We start from the raw sequence: 21,079 nt of genomic DNA, 5'->3' as shown, positions 1-21,079 counted from the left end.
CTTCCCCTAAATCCTAACCTCAAACATCAGGTGAGATGACCTTTCCCTAAATCCTAAACTCAAACATCAGGTGAGATTACCTTCCCCTAAATCCTAACTTCAACCATCAAGTGAGATTACCTTCCCCTAAATCCTAACCTCAAACATCAGGTGAGATTACCTTCCCCTAAATCCTAACCTCAAACATCAGGTGAGATTACCTTCCCCTAAATCCTAACCTCAACCATCAAGTGAGATTACCTTTCCCTAAATCCTAACCTCAATCATCAAGTGAGATTACCTTCCCCTAAATCCTAACCTCAAACATCAGGTGAGATGACCTTTCCCTAAATCCTAACCTCAAACATCAGGTGAGATTACCTTCCCCTAAATCCTAACCTCAACCATCAAGTGAGATTACCTTTCCCTAAATCCTAACCTCAATCATCAAGTGAGATTACCTTCCCCTAAATCCTAACCTCAAACATCAGGTGAGATGACCTTTCCCTAAATCCTAACTTCAACCATCAACACGGGAAACACAAAACTGATTTTAGAACTGCAAGTCATGTTTGGATCACATCCTTTGCTATTACCTGTTTATATTTCTGTCCTGCTTTCCTGCAGTCTATCTTGGCGTTGCTCCCAGCAACCGAGGGCATCAGCCAGCCAATGAGCATGACCGTGGGCGACTCCAACTCTATGGCAACGACCGGGAGACCAAAGGGGATGTATCTGACCTCCCATGCCACGCCTCTGCTGCCAAAGGTATTGGTACAGGGCTACTCAGAAATAGACCAAACACACATCCAGAACAATGTGTAAATGCATCTGTAAAAAGCATTCAAAAAACCAAGAATGAATTGATTGAAGCATTAACAATGGATTGATTGATTTATTGATTGATTGGTGGTAAAGTCAATCAAAAATAATCCCATGCATATACAGCATTACAGTATTACGGTATTACAGTATTACAGTATTACAGCATTACGGTATTACAGTATTACAGCATTACAGTATTACAGCATTACAGTATTACGGTATTACAGTATTACAGTATTACAGCATTACAGTATTACGGTATTACAGTATTACAGTATTACAGCATTACAGCATTACGGTATTACAGTATTACAGTATTACAGCATTACAGTATTACAGTATTACGGTATTACAGTATTGCGGTATTACAGTATTACAGTATTACGGTATTACAGTATTAAGGTATTACAGTATTACAGTATTACAGTATTACGGTATTACGGTATTGCAGCATTACGGTATTGCGGTATTACAGTATTACAGTATTATGGTATTCCGGTATTACAGTATTAAGGTATTACAGTATTACAGTATTACGGTATTACAGTATTACACTATTAAGGTATTACAGTATTACAGTATTACGGTATTACGTTATTACACTATTACAGTATTACGGTATTACGGTATTGCAGCAGTACGGTATTACGGTATTACAGTATTACGGTATTACATTATTACGGTATTACGGTATTACAGTATTACAGTATTACAGTATTAAGGTATTACAGTATTACAGTACTACGGTATTACAATATTACAGTATTACAGTAGTACGGTATTATGGTATTGCAGCATTACGGTATTAAGGTATTACAGTATTACAGTATTACGGTATTAAGGTATTACAGTATTACGGTATTGCAGCATTACGGTATTACAGTATTACAGTATTACGTTATTACATTATTGCAGTATTACAGTATTACGGTATTACAGTATTACAGTATTAAGGTATTACAGTATTACAGTATTACAGTGTTACAGTATTAAGGTATTACAGTATTACAGTATTACAGTATTACGGTATTACAGTATTACAGTATTACAGAATTACGGTATTACAGTATTACAGTATTAAGGTATTACAGTATTACAGTATTACAGTATTAAGATATTACAGTATTACAGTATTACAGTATTACAGTATTACGGTATTACAGTATTACAGTATTACAGTATTAAGGTATTACAGTATTACGTATTACGGTATTGCAGCATTACGGTATTAAGGTATTACAGTATTACAGTATTAAGGTATTACAGTATTACAGTATTGCAGTATTAAGGTATTACAGTATTACAGTATTACGGTATTACAGTATTACAGTATTACAGTATTACGGTATTACGGTATTACAGTATTACGGTATTAAGGTATTACAGTATTACAGTATTAAGGTATTACAGTATTACAGTATTACAGTATTACAGTATTAAGGTATTACAGTATTAAGGTATTACAGTATTACGGTATTACATTATTGTAGCATTACGGTATTACGGTATTACAGTATTACGGTATTACATTATTACGGTATTACGGTATTACAGTATTACAGTATTACGGTATTACGGTATTGCAGCATTACGGTATTAAGGTATTACAGTATTACAGTATTACGTTATTAAGGTATTACAGTATTACGGTATTGCAGCATTACGGTATTACGGTATTACAGTATTACGGTATTACATTATTACGGTATTACATTATTACGGTATTACAGTATTACAGTATTAAGGTATTACAGTATTACAGTATTAAGGTATTACAGTATTACAGTATTAAGGTATTACAGTATTACAGTATTACGGTATTACAGTATTACAGTATTACAGTATTACGGTATTATAGTATTACAGTATTAAGCTATTACAGTATTACAGTATTACAGTATTAAGGTATTACAGTATTACAGTATTACAGTATTACGGTATTACAGCATTACAGTATTAAGGTATTACAGTATTACAGTATTACGGTATTACGGTATTGCAGCATTACGGTATTAAGGTATTACAGTATTACAGTATTACGGTATTAAGGTATTACAGTATTACAGTATTACGGTATTACAGTATTACAGTATTACAGTATTAAGGTATTACAGTATTACATTATTACAGTATTACGGTATTACAGCATTACGGTATTACAGTATTACAGTATTACAGCATTACGGTATTACAGTATTAAGGTATTACAGTATTACAGTATTACAGTATTACGGTATTACAGTATTACAGTATTACAGTATTACAGTATTACGTTATTAAGGTATTACAGTATTACGGTATTACAGCATTACACATGTTAATGCGTTGTCTGCATAGAGAGACAGACATGTTTTGACTGTGAGGGTCAGATACATTATATCAGTCTCTTCTTCTCCCGGTGTCTACTGATAGGTATTCAACCACATAGCATAATGTACACACTCACTCTGGTGTTACGCATTTATTAGTGTCGACAGTCACTACCAACGGAACGATGCCCTATGGATTTAGGCACCCACACACACACACAAACAAACACACACCTGCTAGATGTCACAGCTGACTGGACACACTGTCAGCTGTCACGGTTTCACACATGCGTTTAATGCCAGGATTCAGCTAGGATACTGACTGTTCAACCTGAAAGGATCACATATGTTACATGACATATTGTACAGTCGTGGCCAAAAGTTTTGAGAATGAAACAAATATATATGTTCACGAAGTCTGCAGCCTCAGTTTGTATGATGACAATTTGTATGTACTCCAGAACGTTATGAAGAGTGATCAGATGAATTGCAATTAATTGCAAAGTCCCTCTTTGCCATGCAAATTAACTGAATCCCCCAAAAACATTTCCACAACATTTCCACGCATCTGCACACACAGTGAGGCAAAGACTTTTGGAGGATGGCCTGGTGTCAAGAAGGGCAGCAAAGAAGCCACTTCTCTCCAGGAAAAACATCAGGGATATTCTGCAAAAGGTACAGGGATTGGACTGCTGAGGACTGGGGTAAAGTCATTATCTCTGATGAATCTCCTTTCCGATTGTTTCGGGAATCCGGAAAAAAGCTTGTCCGGAGAAGACAAGGTGAGCGCTACCATCAGTCATGTGTCATGCCAACAGTAAAGCATCCTGAGACCATTCATGTTGGTACCATTCTCAGCCAAGGGAGTGGGCTCACTCACAATTATGCCTAAGAACACAGCCATGAATAAACAATGGTACCAACACATCCTCCGAGAGCAACTTCTCCCAACCATCCAGGAACAGTTTGGTTACGAACAATGCCTTTTCCAGCATGATGGAGCACCTTGCCATAAGGCAAAAGTGATAACTAAGTGGCTCGGGGAACAAAACATCGATATTTTGGGTCCATGACCAGGAAACTCCCCAGACCTTAATCCCATTGAGAACTTGTGGTCAATCCTCAAGAGCGGGTGGACAAATAACAACCCACAAATTCTGACAAACTCCAAGCATTGATTATGCAAGAATGGGCTGCCATCAGTCAGGATGTGGCCCAGAAGTTAATTGACAGCATGCCAGGGCAGATTGCAGAGGTCTTGAAAAAGAAGGGTCAACACTGCAAATATTGACTCTTTGCATCAACTTCATGTAATTGTCAATAAAAGCCTTTGACACTTATGAAATGCTTGTAATTATACTTCAGTATTCCATAGTAACATCTGACAAAAATATCTAAAGACACTGAAGCAGCAAACTTTGTGAAAATGAATATATGTGTCATTCTCAAAACCTTTGGCCACGACTGTGTACATCCTGCTGTTAACTTTGCCTTAGGAACTCATAACATGGTAGTAATTTCAGAACTGGCTGTACTAATCAGAACTGATCTGACCTCTCTCAGGTTATACTGTTTATGTATTTTGACAATGCTTGAATAATACATTTCTAAAAAAAATATGGATATGAGAAATATTACTTTGATTCATTCTCTGTCTCCCCGTCTCCCTCTCCCTCCACATCCCCTACCCCCTCTCCCTCCCCCTCTCCCCCTTCCTCCCTCCCCTCCCACCTCTCCCTCCCCATCCCCTTCCCCCTCTCCCCCTTCCTTTCTCCACCTTTCTCAGACAGCCCGGTCTCTCACACCTCCCTCCGATTCTTCCTCACTTACTCCCTCCCTGAATTCCTCTCGCCCCCCCCGCCCGCGGAAACCACGGGATTCACAGCCCAAGATGAGGAAACTCAAATACCATCAGTACATTCCCCCCGACCAGAGAGGGACGGCCGGGACTGCCGGTAATAGTCTTTATACTTTAAAAATCATGATTATCTTTTATGTATATATTACCTTTCATACAGTACTTGCAGCCCAATGTGCTTTACATGATAAATGTTGTCAAAATGAGTCCACTAAATAGCAGGGAAGTTGATCATTATTAACATTGTGCTCAGGGGGAGGGGCCAGTCAGAGGAGCCCCACCCCAGCCCAGCTCTTAGACCCCGCCTACTCCAGCCTCCTGCAGCAACAGCAGGTGTTCCTCCAGCTGCAGATCCTCCAGAACCAACAACAACAACAGCAGAACCAGCAGCAACAGGACCAGCAGCAGCTCACCGTCACACCCAGGTAGGTAACACTACATACACCAAACCTCCCTCCCCCTGGGCCTTCTCGCAAGAACTGTGGTTTCATTCAGATGTTATACTGTTCATCAGACCATTTAAAGTTAGTTAACCATTACATGAGCTCTGGCAACTAGCATGAATGTTTTGTTTTTATCAAAGTGGAGACACCAACCAAATGGTGAGGTTCTCTGGAGCCATGCACCAGAACCCTCAGCCTGTATCCAAGGCAACAAACCACACCTCTGTGGACACAAGTCCCTCCAACAATTCTGAGCTAGTCCCACCTAACCTGGTCGACCTCACGGTAATATGGGCAGGACAATCACTTGAACATTTGAATGTTTATAGCACTTCTCACTTCCTATTTATCTGTACCTTCTCTTCCTTCTTTTGTCCTTGCTTGCTTCTCTTCATTCTCTGACCTCTGTCCCTGACCCTCTCCTCTGTCTCACTCCGTCCTCCTTCTCTCCCAGGTGTCTGAGTTGCGACAGCAGCTGCGTAAGCGAGGTCTTCCTGTCTCTGGCACCAAGCCCACCCTCCTCCAGAGGCTACGCCCTTTCCAGCTGCCCCACCTGTGTTTGACCCCTATGCCCCTCTGCCAGCTGGGTACCAGCCAGGAACCCCTTACCCCCACCTCCCTGCTCACTCCCAGCCACTACCCCAGCTCCAGCCCCAGCTCTGGAACTGACTCCCCCACCAACAGCCCTAACCATCAGGTCTACATCCAGTCCACTGGAATTCTGAGCGGGGTTCCAAACGGAATTGTTAATGGCATTCCGAACGGTAATACTAATGGAATAGGGGTCAGTGTGGTGGGGGAGCAGTGTGGCTTCCTGGCCGCTGCGTTAACCCCGTCGTCGACACCCAGCCCTGGTCTCCCCCCATGCTCCTCTTTGCCACTGTCGACTGGCGCCTTCTGGCAGTCGGAACAGGAGCAGCAGGAGTTGAGCCTGGAGCTGGAGATGAGGGATAGGATGAGGAGCAGGCCCAGGGAGAGGCTATCTCCTCCTCTGTCTCTATCCTGTGGGGGTTCCCTCCATCCCTTCCTGCAACAGGATCCAGGATGGCCCAGAGGGACACCAGAGAGGGAAGGACAGACAGAGATCCTGTTCACACAGGTAAACTAACACGCCTGATTCAGACAGACAGACCAGTCTCTCCTATACCTGACAGACAGAAAGATACACCAGTCTCTCCTATATTTGACTCAGACAGACAGATACACCATAGTCTCTCATATACCTAACAGATAGACAGATACACCATAGTCTCTCCTATACCTGACAGACAGACAGACACACCATAGTCTATCCTATACCTGACTCAGACAGACAGATACACCATAGTCTATCCTATACCTGACAGACAGATACACCATAGTCTATCCTATACCTGACTCAGACAGACAGATACACCATAGTCTCTCCTATACCTGACTCAGACAGACAGATACACCATAGTCTCTCCTATACCTGACAGACAGATACACCATAGTCTATCCTATACCTGACTCAGACAGACAGATACACCATAGTCTCTCCTATACCTGACAGACAGATACACCATAGTCTATCCTATACCTGACTCAGACAGACAGATACACCACAGTCACTCATATACCCAACAGATAGACAGATACACCATAGTCTATTCCATACCTGACTCAGACAGACAGATACACCATAGTCTCTCATATACCTGACTCAGACAGACAGATACACCATAGTCTATCCTATACCTGACTCAGTCAGACAGATACACCATAGTCTCTTCTATACCTGACAGACAGACAGATACACCATAGTCTATCCTATACCTGACTCAGACAGACAGATACACCATAGTCTATCCTATACCTGACTCAGACAGACAGATACACCATAGTCTCTCATATACCTGACTCAGACAGACAGCTACACCACAGTCTATCCTATACCTGACTCAGACAGACAGATACACCATAGTCTCTCATATACCTAACAGATAGACAGATACACCATAGTCTATCCTATACCTGACTCAGACAGGAGAGACTCAGACAGACAAATACACCATAGTCTCTCCTGTATCTGACTCAGACAGACAGATACACCAGTGTCTTCTATATCTGACTCAGACAGAGAGTCTCTCATATACCCAGCAGATAGACAGATACACGATAGTCTCTCCTATACTTGACTCATCTCACCCCAACAAACTTCACGCAGGTACACAACCATATCATCCACAAGATTTAGCTGAGACAGTGCAACCCATCACTGTGATTTTATCTTACCATTTACAATATTCACCGTTAAATACTGTATAGCTTCATACATGATGTACAATTTAACCTCCTCCACTGTCCAATCAGGTGTTCTGCTGCCAGCCGTGGGACGTGATTGGCCAGGACTTTGAGCTGCCCATGCAGATCACAGCCAGTCCCATTCAAGCCCCACCCAGCGTCCGCAGTCTGGAGGAGGAGCTGCAGGAGGCCATTAACAGAGTACTGGTCAGTGTATGTGTGTGTGTGTGTAAATCAGAGTCACTGCTGACATTCATTGTATTTTGTAAAAGGTGACCCTGTCAAGTAAACCCTTGGGTGATTTCCCTGTCTCTGTCCTGCCCTCCTTAGATGGACCCCAGTCAGTCAATAGAGGACATTCTGGAGGAACCTACCACCTGTGTGGGTGAGTGGATAGCTCTCTGGCCTCTCAATGACAATTTATAGTTCTGTAGTCACCAAGACTGGTCATGGAAAGTTACAGGCTTTTGTTTGTTTTTATTGCCTTCCCCCTCTCTTCTAGACTCCCACTCCTCCTCTGTCTCAGACCTCCAATCCCCTGTCACTATCCTCCCTGGCCCCTCCCCTCCTCCCCAAACAGACCAATCCCAGCCGTTCCGTTGTCATTCAAAGGATGACAACTTCTTGTCCTCTCCTCTCTGCTCCTCCCTCCTGCTGGAGCTCCCGCCGTCACCTTCGACGATGGTTCCCCGCCAAGCCGCCCCACCCCCTCTCCCTCCCTCCATCTGTACTTCTCCCCTGCCTCCCACTGTGACCTCACGGAAGAGGCGGGTTCAGGCAACCTTTGACCCTGCTGATTGGTTGGAGTCGCTAGCCTCTGGACTCCGACCTCTCAGTCCTCCATCTGCCCCATTCGTTGAGACCGACTTTGGCCTCAATTTGGATCTGAACGTCAACCAAGCGTTGGATCTCATGGTGGAGCAGTGGTGAAGGTCTTAGGTGGACTGAGTGTCAGTGTGTGTGTGTGTGTGTGTGTGTGTGTGTGTGTGTGTGTGTGTGTGTGTTCGTTATTTGGACTTCAACATACACCTCCCAAACAATGGGAACAGATTTGTGAATGTCCATCCATCCATCTGTCTATCCATCCATCCCCTCTGTCCATTTTGTGAGTGAGTAATCTGTTTGAGCGAGGTGACTGCAGGTCTGTACCCCACTCAATGTTGAGAGACAGACACTACTACACTGGAAGAGATGAAAAAGACTGAGTTGCATTGGTGGAACAATAACTGGCAGAGGGAATCACACGCACATGCACACACGCACACACACACACACACACACACACACACACACACACACACACACACACACACACACACACACACACACACACACACACACACACACACACACACACACGCACACACACACGCACGCACACTTTGAGTTGTCCTGTTAAATAAAAAATGGCCAATTACAACAAATGAACAATGCACATTTGGAGTCACACAATCCAACACATTGTTTACAGTGGGAAACAAAGAAACCCAGTTGAACAGGGCCCCTACTGTTCCCCCAGCCACAGTCATTGAGTCCGAGTCATTCATAAAGGCCATTAAAGCCAGACTGGGCAGACAGACAGGGCACACAGCTTGTCCATGTCTCTAGACCTTTCCCTAGTGCCAGACACACAGTCGGCATGTGGAGAGAGAGAGCTGGCAGACACCACACAACCCTTACAGGGAAGTGTATGTGTGTCACTGTGTGTATGTGTGTGTATGTGTTTGTGCACGCCTGGCTGCTTCTGTTTGTGTCGGTGTGTGTGTGTTAATACACACACACCCAAATGTATATTTATCTGAATTGTTGCAAATATACTTGTAGCTCCTTGTTTGTGTAGACTAAGTGTGCAATGTCTCTGAGTATTGATTTTGTACGGTTAATCTGTGAGAGAGAGAGAGAGAGAAGAGAGAGAGAAGAGAGACTGCTTCCACATTTCGTGCCTATTTTAATTGTGGTCTCAACACTAGTCTGTTGCTGCAATATATAACACTGTGAGTGGGTCACTAAAACCTAATGAACCACTATGTTCAATTCATTGCTTGCCTTTTTTTTATTTAAGAGAAAAAAAATGGTAAACATCCTATTAAGCCAAGAGATAAATAGCAATCACTCTGAGAGGCTTCAGAGCCTGCAACACCACCATATTACCAGAGTGTATGTTCTCATCAGCGCATGAGAACAGGTGGCCACTGAGGACCTCCCACAGTGTTTGGAGGAAACAGCTTGGTGCTCTACACACTGTAAGGGCCACAGTCACTGTTTACACCTGTTGTTATGGAGATAAAAATGTCAAATAAAGGTTATGCGCAGGATAACAATGGCAATTAATTTCATTAAACAATTTCATGATTTTAGCTTAGATTTTTTCGGGGCTTTATCCCATATTGTAAAAACAGGTAGAATTTGGAAATACATCTGTCCCAAAAATAGGCTGTTCTGATTGCAGGAAGTGACACAGGTGTTCCCTGAGACCACAATCTCTCTCTTGGCCAGTTCCAAATCGACCCCTAGCCCCTACCCCCTAGGCACACGAGGAGGATAGAACTGGATAGATATAATCAATATGGTAATAGCTCCACCATTCCCCTGATAGGCTATGTGGAACTTTACCCATATCGCACACAGCTATCCAGCCTACTAGAAGTTGTGCCCTGGTACGAGGGGCTAGAGGCTAGGGGTCCGCATGGGATTGGCCATATTCATTTTAAATGACCACCAGGGGTGTCCCATCAGAAAAGAGCTGAGGAGGTGAATACTGTACTTCTCCCTAACATGGATCATGATGAAGTTGTCTGTGTTTCCGTGCTATCAGTGATTGACAAGGCAGTCCAAGGGCTTATTCTCAGGGTCAGAACGTTCAGTATTTACAGAGCAGATATTATTCTCTATTCCACATGATGTTTTACCAGATCCAATGGTTCTGAGGTCATGACAGACTTAATTCAGCTGTTGTGATTCCGATTAGTTGTATGGCCTGTCAATTAGTGAAGTATGTGAGCACTGATTATGGCCTAGCCTGAGAGCAACCCACAGCCTCTGTTAGCAGTATGGTGACGGCTCTACCTAGCCTTCCAATAGGCTTAGGGGAACTTCTGCCATATTTCTTCTGCCTACCTGGTTCATGTAGATTAGAAAACCAAAGGGGTGTAGGGGCTAGGGGTTGTTTTTGGACCAGGCCTGTGTTATGTTCCTTGGGAGAATACAACACATAGTGTGCTTTCCTAACCTCCTAGCTGACTCGACACCCTTCTTAAAGACCATTGTGTGAACAACAAACTGTGATCTTACTAATGTTCCCCAGAGACATATTTCTTGATATTTATATATATGGCTCTGATGTTCCCCACCCAGTCTCTGAATAATAACCCCTGCACTAAGTGCAATATGGTGTATGTGAAGGGCACAGCCATTGGGAAATACCAGGCCCCCATATCTCTGTCTTGTCGTTACTCTAAACAAAATGGCATAATGGGTCCTCACTCAACAAGATGTTGCATAACGCTTAGTTCATTTGAGGGTTTTCACTGCTTCAGGGATAGCATACACAGATGTTTCGGCTTCACAGCCTTCTTCAGTGTGTAGGTACAAATGTATTTGTAGGGAACAACAGATCAGCAGCAGGTGCTTCTAAGCAGAGTTACCAATCATCTGCCAAGCTTTCATGTTGAAGCATTTCACAAGCGGCTTTCATCGTAGAACTGTAGAAAACCATGTTGAATGGTGACAATGGGACAGACTGACGACCGTGATAATCACAGTGGTCAAACACGTTCTCTGTCTGCTGCACTTAGGATGACGAGAGAGAGAAACACGGGAGAGTAACATGCTACCTCTTGTGAATGGAGATGCTTTAGGCCTACTGTACTCTGTCTGGTCTTGGACAACCACGGTGTATGTTGGTTTTCATCTGAACCAGTCTCTTCCCCTAAATCTGTGCTGATATCACCTGACTCATGTTAGGAGTGTATCACTTTCAGAATCAGTGGAGAGGTTGGTGGGTTGGTTGGGAGAACTGTCTATGCTAGGTTATTCCTGTCTGTCTGCCTGTCTGTCTGTCTGCCTGTCTGTTTGCCTGTCTGTCTGTCTGTCTGTCGGTCTGTCTGTCTGTGTTGTGAAGGTATTTCTTTCCCCCTTGAGGCTTTCTGTAGCCAGAATGAGAGAAAGAGGGATTAGACTAAGACGTTGTCATAATCGAGATCAGGAAGTATCTGAGCCAACTGTTGCCATTGTTTCAGTCAGCTCCATTCATTGGGAGTTCAATTTGGATTCCAATGCCGATATACTTCCTGGATAATCTTCAGATTGATAACATCACTGTCTAATCTTTCTTCATCTCATTCTAGTACTGTAACCAGATAGTGTGGGGATGACCCAATGGCAAAAATACAAACAGTATTTACATTTATTTATTTATTATGTAACTTATTCAGGCAAAATGTTATCAATACGTGTTCAAATTGTATTGTAAAAAAACATTAAGAAATGAAAAGTCTTAATAGATTTCCCATCCACTGTGTCATTGTCTTGTGTTTGCCTTTATTACGACGGCATCACTTAACCCAAAACATCTTCACGTGGCTGACACATTATCAAACACTTGTGGTTTGAGCTGTTGTGAAATGTTTGTTTAGTGTTGCCAAGATGACTGCTAATCTGCTGAAGAAGTTTGTGCTCCTGGTTGATGCTTTGCCAACAAGGATCTGTTCTTGACTAGAATCAATAAAGGTTAGTTAAATAAGGTAATGAGGGGGCTTCTTAAGGAAGTAAAAATACCACATAAATATCAAGTGTATTTGTCCAAGTGACCATCTGTAACATCTTACTTGTTACTACTACAACTGAACCAGCTACTACCACACCTGTACCCAGCATCATGCTCCTTGTCAGACTGACTGCGTTCACCTGTGAGTATACTGACTGACTTGTAACAAAATATGTATTTGAGGGCGTTTAAAATATACATTCCAGTATTTTCCAGATGTTTCTATATCAATTTGTATTGAAAGTAATGGAAGTCCAATATCAACAGTATGACCCAGGTCCAGTATACAGCATCCTGTATCAAATCAAATCAAATCACATTTTATTTGTCACATGGGCCAAATACAACAGGTGCAGTAGACCTTACAGTGAAATGCTTACTTACAAGCCCTTAACCAACAATGCTTTAAGATGTTTTAAGAATAAGTGTTAAGTAAAAAACTAGAAAATAGAAAATAAAAGTAACAAATAATTAAACAGCAGCAGTAAAATAACAAGCGAGGCTATATATAGGGGGTACCGGTACAGAGTCAATGTGCGGGGGCACAGGTTAGTCGAGGTAATTGAGGTGATATGTAGATGTAAGTAGAGTTAAAGTGTCTATGCATAGATTATAAACAGAGAGTAGCAGCAGCATAAAAGGGGGGTCTAGGTGGCCCTATCTGAGGACTAGGTGATGTCTGTCTATACGCAGTACCATACTATATACTGTACATTATTTATATACTTACTGTATATGCTGTATACTAATCTTCTGTAAAGAATTGCGATGAGACTGACCAAGGTTAGAAAAGCTGAACTAGCTGTGTGATGTGTTTCAGTGCTGGCTGCAGTTTGCTGTACACTACCAGCTGCAGGTACACAGTTCTTAGTTAAACCCGACCAGTTTGTGTGTGTGGGTGGTTGTGTGTGTGGGTGGTTGTCTATGTTTGTGTGTGTGGGTGGTTGTGTGTGTGGGTGGTTGTCTATGTTTGTGTGTGTGGGTGGTTGTGTGTGTGGGTGGTTGTCTATGTTTGTGTGTGTGGGTGGTTGTGTGTGGGGTGGTTGTCTTTGTGTGTGTGGGTGGTTGTGTGTGTGGGTGGTTGTCTATGTTTGTGTGTGTGGGTGGTTGTGTGTGTGGGTGGTTGTGTGTGGGTGGGTGGTTGTGTGGGTGGGTGGTTGTGTGTGGGGTGGTTGTCTATGTTTGTGTGTGTGGGTGGTTGTGTGTGTGCGCGCATCCACATCTATAACGTTATGGTAATTATGTTTCTCACTCAGCGACGAGAGTGGTCACCTGTGACAATGGAGAAAACGTCCAGTTCCTGATCTGTGGTAAGAACACACACATTCTATCCTGATGGTCTCTCCATAGTGCTGTCTGTTTCTTTACATTCTTTTTCTTGCCCTGCTAGATTCTGGAGTGATCTTCATTGAGAGAGCTCTGTATGGAAGGACTGACGGAACCACCTGCAGAGAAGGACGACCTGCCAACCAGCTGACCAACACACAGTGTTCACAGACGGGCACCCTGGAGGTCCTCTCACACAGGTACTCAGTCAGTGTTTATTTGATAAAGACAGGCACCCTGGAGGTCCTCTCACACAGGTACTCAGTTAGTGTTTATTTGATAAAGACTCCTGATATCCCCCAGGTGCAATGGGAAACAGGTGTGTGAAGTGAACACTGAAGTCTTCCGTACTTCTGACCCCTGTGTTGGAATCTACAAATACCTGGAAACCACCTACACCTGCATCCCAGCAAGTCAGTCTGTTTCTATGTATATTAATACAAAATACTAAACCAGGCTAATGTCTGCTATGAAAATGTATGTATTGGCAGTGGCCAGTGTGGTGTGTAATTCCTGTTTGTTTGTCTTGGCAGCACGCAGCATCACGTGTGAAGGCTCTGATGCTCTACTAGAATGTGGTAAGGCTCTGATGTTCAACTAGAATGTGGTAAGGCTCTGATGCTCTACTAGAATGTGGTAAGGCTCTGATGTTCAACTAGAATGTGGTAAGGCTCTGATGTTCAACTAGAATGTGGTAAGGCTCTGATGCTCTACTAGAATGTGGTAAGGCTCTGATGTTCAACTAGAATGTGGTAAGGCTCTGATGTTCAACTAGAATGTGGGAAGGCTCTGCTGTTCTACTAGAATGTGGTAAGGCTCTGATGCTCTACGAGAATGTGGTAAGGCTCTGATGTTCTACTAGAATGTGGTAAGGCTCTGATGCTCTACGAGAATGTGGTAAGGCTCTGATGTTCTACTAGAATGTGGTAAGGCTCTGATGATCTACTAGAATGTGGTAAGGCTCTGCTGTTCTACTAGAATGTGGTAAGGCTCTGCTGTTCTACTAGAATGTGGTAAGGCTCTGCTGTTCAACTAGAATGTGGTAAGGCTCTGCTGTTCTACTAGAATGTGGTAAGGCTTTGATGTTCTGTTAGAATGTGGTAAGGCTCTGATGTTCTACTAGAATGTGGCAAGGCTTTGATGCTCTACTAGAATGTGGTAAGGCTCTGATGTTCTATTAGAATGTGGTAAGGCTCTGATGCTCTACTAGAATGTGGTAAGGCTCTGATGTTCTAGAATGTGGTAAGGCTCTGATGTTCTAGAATGTGGTAAGGCTCTGCTGTTCTATTAGAATGTGGTAAGGCTCTGATGTTCTACTAGAATGTGGTAAGGCTCTGCTGCTCTATTAGAATGTGGTAAGGCTCTGATGCTCTACTAGAATGTGGTAAGGCTCTGCTGTTCTACTAGAATGTGGTAAGGCTCTGATGCTCTACTAGAATGTGGTAAGGCTCTGATGTTCTACTAGAATGTGGTAAGGCTCTAATGTTCTAGAATGTGGTAAGCTTGTCAACACTCTGCTGTACAATATATTATCCTCTCATATGATGATATATAAATTATATAATAGCACAGTAGAGCAGTATTATATACAGTTTATATTACCATCACTAGAACACACCAAAGACATCCAGTCTTACCACTCCTCCTCATCTCCCTCAGATGAAGGAACGATCCAGATCTACAGTGCCAACTATGGCCGCCGTGACCAGCTAGTGTGTTCCTTTAATCGGCCCGCTAACCAACTAGCCAACACCAACTGCCTCAGCCAATCCATAACCACCAGTAAGGTGGCAGAGAGGTATTGTACCTGCAGTGTGTACTATTAGAAATGCATGACTGTAGTGTTACCCTGTACTGTAGAAACATGACTGTAGTGTTAACCTGTACTGTAGAAACATGACTGTAGTGTTAACCTGTACTGTAGAAACATGACTGTAGTGTTAACCTGTACTGTAGAAACATGACTGTAGTGTTAACCTGTACTGTAGAAACATGACTGTAGTGTTAACCTGTACTGTAGAAACATGACTAGTGTTAACCTGTACTGTAGAAACATGACTGTAGTGTTAACCTGGACTGTAGTGTTAACCTGGACTGTAGTGTTAACCTGGACTGTAGTGTTAACCTGGATTGTAGTGTTAACCTGGACTGTAGTGTTAACCTGTACTGTAGAAACATGACTGTAGTGTTAACCTGTACTGTAGAAACATGACTGTAGTGTTAACCTGTACCTGTCGTTGACACAGGTGTAATGGGAAGAGCCAGTGTGACGTCTCGGCGTCCAACTCTCTGTATGGAGATCCCTGTGTAGGAACCTACAAGTACCTGGATGTGGCTTACACCTGTGGCTAAATGTGAGGCACGCATGCATACGGTAATGCACACACACAAGACTGGGAAGTAGAACACTGGGGCTGACCGTTTTTGTCTTGCAGGAGATCTTCTCTGAGGAACAAAGACCAGAGAGACCACTTGGATATCTAATAATGATGCCCCTCTTGTGCTGCAGCAATGCACGGTCAGGAGGAAGCATGGAGAAATTAAACATTAACCCCAAATAAACTATTCTTCAAATAACACTGACATACTTAGTGCATTTTGTGTACTAAAGTATTTCTTCAAAACAATGTTGATTTTCTGAACTGTGGTGGTTGTCTGATTTTGACTAAGAACTGTGGTGGTTGGTCTGATTTTGACTAAGAACTGTGGTGGTTGGTCTGATTTTGACTAAGAACTGTGGTGGTTGGTCTGATTTTGACTAAGAACTGTGGTGGTTGGTCTGATTTTGACTAAGAACTGTGGTGGTTGGTCTGATTTTGACTAAGAACTGTGGTGGTTGGTCTGATTTTGACTAAGAAATGTGGTGGTTGGTCTGATTTTGACTAAGAACTGTGGTGGTTGGTCTGATTTTGACTAAGAACTGTGGTGGTTGGTCTGATTTTGACTAAGAACTGTGGTGGTTGGTCTGATTTTGACTAAGAACTGTGGTGGTTGGTCTGATTTTGACTAAGAACTGTGGTGGTTGGTCTGATTTTGACTAAGAACTGTGGTGGTTGGTCTGAATTTGACTAAGAACTGTGGTGGTTGGTCTGAATTTGACTAAGCAGCATAAATACAAGACTTGGTCTTTTGTTCAAATTATGAAACATGTCCTTACACACTAAATACTTTATTTGAATCCACAAATGATATTACACCAAGAAGGATTAAAACATTTGAAGGTCTTGGATACATGGTTTATGTTTGAGGCAAAGAGAACCTGAGTACCAGTCTTCATATTTTAATAACCTAAAACACAATATACACTGCAGTTACTTAGTTTTGGCTTAAATCAACTTGAAAATAAGGCAAGACTTAAATGGCTGTCTAGTAATGGTCAACAACCAACTTGACAGAGCTTGAAGAATTTAAATAATGTGCAAGTTTTGTACAGTCCAGGTGTGCTGTTAGACCCAGAAAGGTTCACAGCTGTAATCACTGACAATGATGATTCTAACATGTATTGACTCAGGGGTTTGAATACTTATCTAAATGAGATATTTCTATATTTCATTTTCAATACATTTGCAAAAAATGTATTAAATGTGTAGATTGGTGCGACTTATGATTGGCTGATTGGCTGACAGTCATGGTATATCAGACCGTGTACCATGGGTATGACAACATTTATTTTTACTGCTATAACTATGTTGGTAATTAGTTTATAATAGCAGTAAGGCACCTCGGGAGTTTGATATATGGCCAATATACCACACGGCTAAGGGCTGTGTTCAGGCACTCTGTGTCGCACATAAGAACATCCCTTAGCTGTGGTATATTGGCCATATACTACACCTCATGCCTTATTGCTCAAATCTACAGTACCATTCAAAAGTTTGGACACATCTACTCAAGGGTATTTATGTTTACTATTTTCAACATTGTAGAATAATAGTGAAGATATATAAACTATGAAATAACACCATGGAATCATGTAGTAACCAAAAGTTTTACATTAAATATATTTCAGGTTCTTCAAAAGTAGCAATCCTTTGCCTTGACAGCGTTGCACACTCTTGGGATTCTCTCAACCGGCTTCATCTGGAATGCTTTTCCAACAGTCTTCCCTCAACACAACCTGGGGTATAACAACAAAGCCAAAACACAGGGATATTGGAGGGTAAATTATTATTCAATGTAAACCGGCAATAAACATCATTTCATGCATCTCCTTCAACTCAAAAGGAAACGGTATACCAAGAACATTAGATGGTGATAAATCAACATTTTGTAACAGGACAATTACTGTGAAAGTGGGTGTTCATCTGAATCAGTGAAAGCTCTTCCCCTGAATCTCTTCTGATATCACCTGACTTATGTGAGGAGAATATTAACTTAACTGACTTGACTAGTTAAAGGTTCAAAAATAAAAAATGAGAGAAAGAGGGATTAGACGGAGATGTCATAAACGAGACCCGTAAGTATCGGAGCCAACTGTTTCCATTGTTTCGGTCAGCTCCATTCATTGGGAGTTCATTTTGGCTTCCAATGCCGATATACTTCCTGGATAATCTTCAATTTGATGACTTCACTGTCTAATCCTTAATCTCATTCTAGCTGTGTAACCAGAAAGTTTGGGGACAACCCAAAGGCAAAAATACAATCTGTTTTCCATTTGAATCATTGATTGATATATGTAACTTAAATCAGGCAAAATGTGACTGATCCATGTTCAAATTGTATTGTAAAAAAACATTAAGAAATGAAGTCTTAATAGATTTCCCATCCACTGTGTCATTGTCTTGTGTCTGATCAGGATCTTCCAGTAAATGTCCTTAATGGAGGTGATTTTGACAGCAAATTAAAATCATTGATAAGGAAAAAGGCAACCGATGAAAGCTACATTGCTCAGGAGAAGGGAATATTAACGTAATCATTTGCTCATTCTCCATTAGTCGCAATGTGACTGGTAATACAAAAAGTTTATAACATTTCAATGTAGCTTCCACACACACATTCATTACTCGGACTAAAACTCACCCAGGTAAGTAGATCATCTAAGTTTAGAGTTGATCATGAGGTTGAAGCCAGAGGATTTATTTTGGTGAGTTCAAGACTACTTACTAAGTCACAAAATCTGAACCCAAATTCAATATGGCATCAAAAACTATTTATAGTAATAGTTTAATCAAATATTTTGATACTAATAAATGCTGATTAAATAACCCTGAAACATTTATCAAAATCTATTTCTAAAGCACTTTTTACGTCAGCTGATGTCACAAGCAGAACAGTTGAAACTGGAGCAGCAGCACGACCAGGTGGACAGCCAGGAGTCATCAGGCCAGGTAGTCCTGAGGCATGCTTCTAGGACTCAGGTCCTTGTGAGAGAGGAGTGAAAGAGAGACTAAGAAATTAATGACTGAAAGTAGCCTATACCATTTTATACAGGGGTTTTCAAACTTTGTGCCCAAGGACCCCCACTCAGGCAAACCGGCAACCCAGGGATCCCCATCATACTGTATATTTTGACCTCCCCACAGTTCATTGGAAGAGGAAGTATACACTTAACAGCCATATAGCTAGAAGGGTAAAGTAGAAAATGTTGCTTTTATGAAGCAAATTTTCTGCAATTCTACACATTTTCTCATTGAGCAGAGAAAATGTTGCAGTTTTAAAGATAATATCCTGCAATTCTATGCATTCTGCCATGGCTAATTCTGTGTTCCTCTGCTCAAGCATAACACAATCAAGAAGCATGTGCCCTGAATGCCTGTTTTTTTGTATTTCTGATTCGCCCTGACCGTGGAGCTTTCATTGGATTGTTCCTTCTCAAAGATGGTATTATTCAAAATGTATTAAGTTCAATATTGTTTCTGAATTCTTTCTATCTGGTTTTGGTCGTTTAAGTTGACAAACTGTTTTTCCATCCGGAAAATGACCAATAAAAAATGTCCCACCTACGAATTTTACAGAATAACCACAACAACAAAAAAGCTCCCCTTGTAATTAGCCCCAATGACTAATTTCTTCCAAACTAAAAGGATAGTTTGAGATTTTGGCAATGAGGCTATTTATTTACTTCCCCAGAGTTGGATGAACAGGAACAGCTAGCATGCTAATTGTTCCTGTAGACTTCCAGTTATAACACTAGTTGACTCATAAAATTACCTTGAAATCCAATAGGTCAAATTAAATTTGTCACATACACATTTAGCAGATGTTATTGCAGATGTAGCGAAATTTCTTGTGTTTCTAAATCTAACAAGTAATATCTAACAATACCCACAATCTAAAGTAAGGAATGAAAGAATGGAATTAAGAATATAGAAATATTTGGACGAGCAATGTCAGAGCGGCATAGACTAAGATACAGTAGAATAGGATAGAATACAGTATACACGCAAACACACGAGATGAGTAATGCAAAACGTCAAACAATATTGAAGTGACTAGTATTCCAATTATTAAAGTGGCCAGTGATTTCAAGTCTATGTATATAGGGCAGCAGCCTCTAATGTGCTAGTGATGGCTATTTAACAGTCTGATGGCCTTGAGACAGAAAAACTCTTTCTGTCTCTTGGTCCCAGCTTTGATGCACCTGTACTGACCTACTCTTCTGGATGATAGCGGGGTGAAAATGCAGTGGCTCGGGTGGTTGTTGTCCTTGATGATCTTTTTGGTCTTCCTGTGACATCGGGTGCTGTAGATGGCCTGGAGGGCAGGTAGTTTGACCCCGGTGATAAGGTGGCCAGACCTCACCACCCTGACTCCAATGACTCCAATTTTGTTAGACTTCTTCTTCGCTTGTGCTGTACAGTTTATGATCATTGCAATAAATAATACTAAGTCCACCTTTTTAACATGTAGCATTTTACTATCCCTTGGTTGATGAGAAGCCTTCACTGGTCTTGGTGGCTCTACTACCATTGCTTATTCCCCGCCACTCGTTCCTTCCAATTTTCTCAACACCTCCAGATAGGAGACTGGACACTCCTTACCCTTGCCACCTCATTCTCCAAGAATTCAGGCACATGTTCACCTCCATATTTGCAGCATTTCCCTTCATCTGGTATACGATATTCTTCCCTTCTGCACACACTTGACAGATCTTTTACATTCATGCCACTGAAGAGGCTTGTGCACTCTTCAATCTCATGAATCCTAACTTTATATGAGAAGGAGAGACTCTTCATCAAAGAACAGTAGCATGGATGAAGTGAACAAACCACCATACAGGTCAATCGCGTGCACCAACAACTCCATCTATGTCTTCCGTTATATCTTCTGTCTTTATTTCTTGCTCCACCCAATAAATAACCCCCTAAAG

At 41.8% G+C, this 21,079-nt stretch overlaps 2 protein-coding genes across 5 annotated transcripts in view; both read left to right on the top strand.

Moving 5' to 3' along the window:
• The window catches only part of si:dkeyp-69b9.3 (myocardin), a 29,697-nt gene extending 17,508 nt beyond the window's left edge, over nucleotides 1-12,189 (top strand). Inside the window, exons 8-15 of the mRNA XM_042305030.1 lie at nucleotides 607-747; nucleotides 4,900-5,068; nucleotides 5,225-5,396; nucleotides 5,555-5,699; nucleotides 5,869-6,513; nucleotides 7,749-7,886; nucleotides 8,010-8,064; nucleotides 8,182-12,189. Coding sequence (XP_042160964.1) covers nucleotides 607-747; nucleotides 4,900-5,068; nucleotides 5,225-5,396; nucleotides 5,555-5,699; nucleotides 5,869-6,513; nucleotides 7,749-7,886; nucleotides 8,010-8,064; nucleotides 8,182-8,609 — 1,893 coding nt within the window. The 3' untranslated portion in view covers nucleotides 8,610-12,189. The remainder of the gene's footprint in view (nucleotides 1-606; nucleotides 748-4,899; nucleotides 5,069-5,224; nucleotides 5,397-5,554; nucleotides 5,700-5,868; nucleotides 6,514-7,748; nucleotides 7,887-8,009; nucleotides 8,065-8,181) is intronic.
• A 239-nt stretch (nucleotides 12,190-12,428) lies between these two features.
• On the top strand, nucleotides 12,429-18,534 carry LOC112234894 (L-rhamnose-binding lectin CSL2). Of its 4 annotated transcripts, none has more exons than XR_006079748.1 (10): nucleotides 12,429-12,586; nucleotides 13,265-13,300; nucleotides 13,701-13,754; nucleotides 13,835-13,970; nucleotides 14,074-14,183; nucleotides 14,304-14,348; nucleotides 15,430-15,568; nucleotides 16,017-16,124; nucleotides 16,206-16,288; nucleotides 17,780-18,534. XR_006079748.1 is itself a non-coding variant. In XM_042305033.1 (10 exons), exons 1-9 carry the CDS (start codon nucleotides 12,556-12,558, stop codon nucleotides 16,120-16,122), a joined length of 657 nt encoding a protein of 218 aa, XP_042160967.1. In that variant the 5' UTR covers nucleotides 12,429-12,555; the 3' UTR covers nucleotides 16,123-16,124; nucleotides 16,206-16,347. The 4 variants fall into 4 exon arrangements, 3 of the variants coding, with proteins under 3 accessions (XP_042160967.1, XP_042160966.1, XP_042160965.1); XM_042305033.1 differs by lacking the exon at nucleotides 17,780-18,534 and adding an exon at nucleotides 14,876-14,899 and having other exon boundaries at nucleotides 14,304-14,324; nucleotides 16,206-16,347; XM_042305032.1 differs by lacking the exon at nucleotides 16,206-16,288 and having other exon boundaries at nucleotides 16,017-16,144.
• Nucleotides 18,535-21,079: the final 2,545 nt, after the last annotated feature.

This window comes from Oncorhynchus tshawytscha, linkage group LG23 (genome assembly GCF_018296145.1).
Source record: "Oncorhynchus tshawytscha isolate Ot180627B linkage group LG23, Otsh_v2.0, whole genome shotgun sequence".
In the NCBI taxonomy this organism is placed as follows: Eukaryota; Metazoa; Chordata; class Actinopteri; order Salmoniformes; family Salmonidae; genus Oncorhynchus; species Oncorhynchus tshawytscha.
Note: the sequence above shows the minus strand (reverse complement) of the source record. Positions and strands in the feature narration are given on the sequence as shown.